A 7,906-nucleotide genomic window follows, 5' to 3' on the forward strand; every position below is an offset into this window, starting at 1 on the left:
CAAACAGGTAATTCAAAAGGTATAGTAATTCAAATGTTCTGTCTATCTAATTCATATTGACATTTCAGATAGGTACTAGCCAAAGGGGGGAAAGCCTATTAGTCCAACCAAACTCTCACTGTTCTGAACTGTGGTTCTTCATGTTGTTTTCTCTGTGTTCAGAAGAACAGCTAATGATTCAAATGTTAAGTATATGGTATGTCTTGTGTATAATGTCCTTAATAAAGCAACATGACCCAACAAGAAACTGAGTTTCTCTATCAAAAATCTAGGGTTTTCCCCAGTGAACATTGATCTAATAAGTTACTTGATACATATCCTATATGTAGATCAATATAGGAAATACAGTTTAGCATAAAACACAGGATAATCAGCCTTCATATATACTGACAAGTTTCCCAATGGTCTGTTAATATACAAAAGACTGGGACAAATTACTTATTTATATATACAAAACATGGTTATAAAGGGCAGCTGCAGGTATTTTTTTGGAAAGTGCATTTTAATAAGGTCCTATTCAGTTATGGAACAAATGGGGAAGAAGTAGTTTGCACTACAGAGTTTAGCGCAAGAGCTTTCTCTTTTTCTAACCACGAAATCAATCATTTGTCCAGACTGTGGGAGTCAGAGTTAGTTACTGAAAAGAGCTCCGTATATAAACAAGTCAATAACTCATTGTGTGTTATTGTTGAGCTGAAGAAGTCGGCTTTCAAAGAGCTGCCCCTGCTTCTCTCAGAATGAATGTCACCGTATTCAGGGACCTGGAGAGAGTGCTTTGTTTCTAGCCATTGCTGGCTGCCATTTATGTATGGGAACGGGAGATGGCTGCTGAGAGAGCAGGGGAAGTCATTATTTAGTATCATGGATGTCCAGGAAAAACTCAGAGTTTTGTCAATCTAAATAATTTGTCTCTGGAAATGCATTAATACAATTGATAAAGAGTGGCCACACAAAAAATATTTGGTGAAGAAATTAAATAATAAATATGTCTGTGACATTTTTAATTGGATTAGGCTGATATTTTTGGTTCCCTACCTGTCAATAAAGATAAACCCAAAATTCAGGCAATGGTTGGAAAAGTTCAAATGTAGAAAATCAAACTGGTGAACAGGTCAACATGTCAAATAAACGCTATCTGTTCCTGCCATAAATAGTAAGGTTGATTCTTGGGATCATCAAATAGGTTTTTAAATGGTAGGGTGTGTGTGTGTGTGCACATATATACACACATGCACTCATATGCTTCTTTTATTCATCCCAATTAAACACAAAAATAAATACATAAAGAAGGCACTATATATTAGTTAGGATATTGAATATCTTTAAGGAATGATTTTATGTGCCCGACACCAGCTATCTTTAACTTAAAAATTAATTTAAATATCCTTTATATTCAAACTGTACCTAAAATTCATAAGATATAGATATTATCATAATCTTACTTATTTTATCTTAATATTTGTTAGATACCATTTACTCAAAATCAGACTAGGAACTGTGAAGAAGCCCAAGACCAGGTTTCAAGGTTTATAATTTCACTGGGCAAATAAAAAATACACGTGGATCTATTTAATAAATGGTCTCATGGCAGGGGGGTATCTAAACAAAAGCTTACTTCATAATTAGATAAAGTTGTGGTCATGGGCAAGAAGGGAAACCTAAACTGAATCCAATTAAACCCACTTCCACTCACTATTTAGAAAATCACAGTGTTAAATAATATGACATGATTTCACAGGCAACAAACTGTACTAGATATTTTCCCAGATACAAATAGGTTAATAGCAAAGTACAATATGGTTGAGACAACAACAACAACAACAAAAATAGAAAGCGAGAAACAATATATGGCATGAGGGAGAACATAATTGCTAAATAGAGGTATAAACAATGCAATCTGCAAATACAAAGGACAAAAATATTATTTAGGGACAGAGTGGTCAAAGATGGAGGGACAGAAATGGCAGGTAGTGTCTGGTAATATGGGACATCATTAATAATTAATGTCATTTATTATTATTAGTTAATAGTTACATGATGAAATTAGTTCTAAGAAAAACTAGTGAAGTAGTTTGACGTGGCTTTGTGAGTTAGAGGGGAGAAGAGCAGCTGAGCCTTGAGCAATAAGCAGAGAGAAAGGTGATGGTCTAAAAAAAATAAAAAATAAAAAAAAATAAAGAAAGGCAATGGTCTGACTAGAAGGACTCCTTCCTACTGGGGAACAAGGGCTAGACAGGGTGAACCCATACTTAATCTGTTTCTGAATTTAAATATAAGGGGGGAGGGGTATACATGCCAAGTGCCCAGTTACATAATGAGGGCAGAATTGAGGACTCAATTCTTAGCTGCATTGGCCCAGCTCCATCCTCTCAACCTCATGCTTAACTAAGTTCCAGTCTTAGAGATCCTGCTGTGGTCAAATGTGTCCCTCAAAAGTTGATGTGTTAGAAATTCGATCCCCACTCTGACAGTGTTAAGAAGATGGGAAATTCAATTATGGTATTTGAAGGTGGGGTTATAGAGAGGTGATTGGATCATGAGGACTATGTCCTCCTGAATAGATTAATCCATTCATGGAGTAGTGGCTGATGGTTTAATGGGTTGTCATGGACATGGTTCTGTAAGCTTTATAAGGAGAGCAAGTGAGAAGGTTAGCTCTCTTGCTCATGCCATTCTGGCCATGTGATGCCCTGGTCACTATGGTACTCTACAGACACTCTTCACCATGAAGAAAGCCCTCACCTTCTTTTTTTTTTAGCTATTCAAAACTTAATTCTTTGTGGTATTTACTTTACACCTCACCTTCTTCATGTGTTCCCTGGACCTTGGACTTCCCAGCCTTGAAAACTGTAAGAAATAAATTTTGTTTTCTTTACACATTACCAAATTTCAGGTTTCCTGTTAACAAGCAACAGAAAATAGACTTATACAGATCCCTTGAGTCAGTCCCAACCTAGCCCCCACTTCCAACAACATAGTCTCCCTTAAGTCCCTCTATAAAGAAATTCAAGAGTGCCACTTTTAGTCTTGGGGTGGGAACAGAATCCTTTAATTCAAAATTGGCTGTGAATTCTGGCTCTGCCAAGAATTAGTTCTGGGACACTGGGCAATAGTGATGGTTAATCCAGCCCAGTCTTCCAAAGCCAGGGATTCCTCTCCCATCCTTGCTAATTCTTTGAAGAAAGCTCCTTTTAGCATAGTCCATAGCTTCTTGAGGACAGTTCATTTTGAGAGGGAAGTTATAAAAGAAACCATCATAATATTCAATAAACAGGAAACCAAAATATAAGCATTTTAAAATAGTATTAAATATTTTTGAGTAGTTATATTTGGTCTAAAACAATGCAAAAGAGAATTCTCCATAATACTTTACCTTGAATTTATTTAACACAATTTTAAAAACTTAAACTGCTTTAAAATCTCTTTTCTTTTCTGATTTTTTAAAAAAGTAATCATAAATGCTAGCCCGTCCACATTCTATCAAGAAAGTGGGCTGAGTTAGTGCTGACTCAGTAAACAGATTATAAATTTTCTACCTAGATGTTTAGGAATGCCACATGCCCCAAACTGAACTCACTTTACCCTTTCAAACCAACTCTCTTCTCCATTTCTCCCGCAAACATTGTACAGTTTTGGAGGAACGTGCTTCCCTGGCCAAGGGGTGGGCCCCTGACCCCAGCAAGACTAACCGGCCTCCCTCATGAGAGTCACAAGAAGAGCCACAGAGAGACATAAGCAGATGGAGAAAATCGGTCCCACTAGTAGCACCCTAAAGAGATTGTCCCTTAGATCCAGATATCTAGAGCTGTTCCACTCTTCCTCACAAAGCCCCTGTCTTTGGCCTTCCCTTGAATTCCATGAGCTGTACCAGCCATCCTATTAAATTCTGTTTTTGCCTAAGTTAGCCTGAAACAGCTCCCACTGACTGCTACCAAAAAACCCTAACATATATGTCAGATGTGTCCTCATTGTAAATGCCCCATTACTTTAGGAGACCTGAGTGAGTCTCCATTCCTTGCAACCTAAGGTATCCAACTTAAATGTCTTAATCATGTCACAGGTTTAAAGTTCTTCATATATTAAAAGGGATAATGTAACAAGGGTAATGGTTTAAAAATTATCAATCTTCTTTTGGGCCTTTCCAAGTACAAGGCTGCCAAAACTACCTCAGGCATCCCTAGGATTTGTCACAATAATATTGTTTCTGAAGTGTAATTGCACTATGGAATTGTACAACAAGACAGTATCCTTGCTGGTTCTTTGCCTATTTTATTAATTGGAAATAAAAGTATGCAGATGTCAAAACAGAAAAACAAAAAAACAGCTGTTGCCTTGAGATGGAATTTGCCTCTCAAGAAAATCCTTTACACCTCCCAATTAGCATATAAACAGCTAAATTTAAAAGACTGAGCCCATAAATCTACCATTGACTCTGACTGCTGTTAAGCCTTTACTGGAGTCAGGAATAAGGAAGATACGATGTGGAAATAAAAGCACACACCTTTCTGCCCTAGAGGAAATACAGGAAGAAGCTCAGAGAATGAGGCAGGAAGCTAAAATAGCCAGAAGAGTAAGTCCTAAGTGGCCCTTCTACAGTGTGTAGCTTGGGGAAATAAGTGTCTGGGTAAATGGAAACAAGCCCTTAGGCAGAGGGGTCTTCTGCTCCCCTATCCTCAATACAGGACACAGGGAGGATGCTATCCTGCAGCAACATAGGATACAGCTGCACTGACAAGATGGCATGGTATGGACAGGCAGAGGGAGGCCTGAGGTTAGCTATCCTGAATCACCCTTGTTTTTCATGAGTCTTAGGATATGAAAGTAGCTGAGAGTTAGGCTGGGAAGTTTGACACAGGTTATTGGCATAGTGAAGGAAAGATGGCTCTATAGTGAGGGCAGCACTACAGACCACTCAAGCCAAAATCCTGTAAGGAGTCTCTAATATCAAAGGAAATCCAGTTTAGGTAGGATCATCTAGGAAGCACCACCAACAAAGGTGCCTGTGTCCAAACAATGGACCACAAGTTCACACACTGAAAGCCAGTAGAACATCCAGCAACCAGGTGAACATGGGCCATCCTTCTGCAGACCAGCAGTTGCCATGCCAACGTATACATACCAGTGGGCCAGCATAAGGCCAGGGGCACTCTCCCCCAATGCCTTGAGGATGTGAAAGCCACTCAACCCCTTCTTCCACATACTATCTTAAGGAAACCATTGGGGTACGGGACAGTATTTCTGAGAGAAACAATAACCCAAGATAACTATTTAAATGATAATACTAAGCTAAGCTTTAAAATGAATTGGACATTCAGTTATTCCTCCCCATCCCCACCCCTTCCACTATCCAGGGGGTGGGAGCTCAGAAAGAAAGTAATATTAGTGTCAGAAAATAACTAAGAGTCATTTAGTTATTTTGCACACAAATTGTATACACACACGTGAGATAGTCTGTTGACAGAGCCAAGGAACAAAAGCAAAAACAAGATTTATAAGAAAGGAGAGAAATAAATTGCAGTAACATTGCACATTTTTAGGGTAAATTGATAAGATGGCACTTACCAAATTGAGTAGGCCAATCAAGGGTATTAAATAAAACATTTTTATATATTCTCCAAAAAAAGTTGAGAGTTCAGCTGAGAAGCATGTTTGTCAGGCTGTATTAAGCCTGCTCACCCTACCACTTTAGTAGACCAGTCCTGCACCATTTCCAGCAACTGAATTTCTCATTACTTTATACAGAGTGAAGGACCACATTTTCTCTGTACGTCTCTTACCTACTAAAGTAGCTATCTGGAACAGAGAACTCCTGACAACTGCAGTTAGGATTCCGGGGTCCAAAAGGGATAAGAAAGATAAGCCACCACCTTTACATAATAGTGTCTATAAATAACATTAGGCTGGGCATGATGAATTTTACATCCCAATTAGACTCTTTTGGATTATTACCTAGTAAAGATCTCTTCAGACTGGTTTCCTTGACATGCTCATTCCCATCTTGAAGTATTTCTCCTGCTACTTTGCCCATCTGATATGTACTCACCTCTCCACGTCGTCCAGCCAAACCCCATCAATAATTTGTGGCCCAATGATAAATAAAAATTATGCAAGGCCATTGTTTTAGATTGAGTTCCTGCAGTAGGTCCCAAAAGACCAGACTAAAAATCAAAATGGAATCACCCCTGCTGAGTATCATGTCACTTTGGGCTGTGGTCTGATCTTCAGAGAAGTCAGGAGAAAACTAACAGGCAATTTCCCAAAAAGGCCAGTTTAAATCTTCAATTGATATGATAATGAAGTTCCCTCTGCTTTAATCCTTACACAAAACAGATAGGCTGAAGTAATTTGATGTTATTTTTCTATTATTCTGTTTTCTTATCTCCACCTTACAAGGAAAATAACTTTGAAATGACCAATTTGCTTTTTCTACTTTGTTTCTACTTTCTTTAGCCTTTTTCTGTCTATAAAGCCAATCTCTTCTGCTTGGCTCATTGGAACACTTATTCGATTCTATGGAATAATAAGTTGCTCAATTCTAGAATCTCAATAAAGCCAATTGAGATCTTCTATTAAATTTGTTATAATTTTGTTCTTTTTTTTTTTTCCTTTTTGTCTTTTTTACTGACCAGTAACGGGATCGCAACCCTTGGTGTTGCGCCCGCACTGCACTCAGCAAGTGAGCGGGAACCGGTCTCCACATGGGATCCGAACCCTCGGCGGTAGCGCTGCCACGCTCCCAAGCGGCGCACTCTCCAGTGCGCCACCGGGCCGGCCCCTATAATTTTGTTCTTTGACACCAGCTTTGGTTCAGCCTCATCCGTGAGGCCCACTCTGGCTCCATCCTTTCACCATATGCATGTATGAGCCAAAATATACTGCCATATGCCATAGACAGTGCCCCTCCTTCCTTCCTTTCTTTCATTCGTTTATCTAGTATATTTAATGAATGCCAATGCTGATGCAAACAATGCACAACACTGGTCCTGGTAATAAAAACATTGATTGACACCATCTGTGCCTTCAAAGGGCTGACAGTGCACGCTGGGAACAATGTGGAGAAAGGGGAACCCTCCTACACTATTGGTGGGACTGTAAATTGGTATAACCATTATGGAAAACAGTATGCAGATTCCTCAAACAACTACAGATACAACTGCCATAGGATCCAGCAATTCCACTGCTGGGTGTATGCCCAAAGAAATGGAAAGCATCATGTCGAAGAGATACCGGCACCCCATTGAAGGAAATGGTTAATGGACTTCTGTGGACAGCGCCCAAGGACGTGTTCACTTGATGAACTTGCAAACGAGTTAACCAAGAAATGTCAAGGATTGCAAACAATCCTTGACAACGCTTGAAGTCATGAGAACACTTTCTTGGGATGTTCCCAGGAGACGCAATAAAGATAATCAAGTGTTTGAGAAGGGAGGTAATGGCCTTCTGCTCTTGAGAAAAGTATAACAGAATTTATGCATTAATGCTTATCTTGCATGCACAAGCTTGCTAAATGTAATAAAAGCTGTAACAGTGGCTGGGTTGGTGCTATTTGCCTGAGAGAGCAGTAGCCCCCTGCTCTTCACCTGCATCTCATCTGCTGCATCTTCCTTCGCATCTCCGATCATTTTAATCAACATCTGGCGCCCACACGAGGGGCACGAAAGGTAAGACATGGGAACGGACGGGACCGAGGAGGTTTTAACGGACGGCGAAGAGTTATGCCATCTCTTCGGGAAATTTAGAGTCAGGACATAATGGGTAATTCCCCATCAGTGTTAAGTGTTTAAATGTTAAGTGATTAAGTGTTAAGTGTTAAGTGTTTATGATCAGTGTTAAGTGATTACATGGCAGTATTGAAATCATTGTTGACTGCTTCAGGATTAAAAATTAAAGAGAAGGTTTTACTTTC

At 39.2% G+C, this 7,906-nt stretch overlaps 1 protein-coding gene across 1 annotated transcript in view; it reads right to left on the minus strand.

Annotated features, from left to right (window-relative positions):
- LOC103588404 overlaps window positions 1–7,634 on the minus strand; it is a 77,772-nt gene extending 70,138 nt beyond the window's left edge. Inside the window, exon 1 of the mRNA XM_008570068.1 lies at window positions 7,581–7,634. Within this exon, the coding sequence (XP_008568290.1) occupies window positions 7,581–7,634 (54 nt within the window). The remainder of the gene's footprint in view (window positions 1–7,580) is intronic.
- Between the last annotated feature and the right edge of the window lie 272 nt (window positions 7,635–7,906).

This window comes from Galeopterus variegatus, unplaced genomic scaffold (genome assembly GCF_000696425.1).
Source record: "Galeopterus variegatus unplaced genomic scaffold, G_variegatus-3.0.2 Scaffold568, whole genome shotgun sequence".
In the NCBI taxonomy this organism is placed as follows: Eukaryota; Metazoa; Chordata; class Mammalia; order Dermoptera; family Cynocephalidae; genus Galeopterus; species Galeopterus variegatus.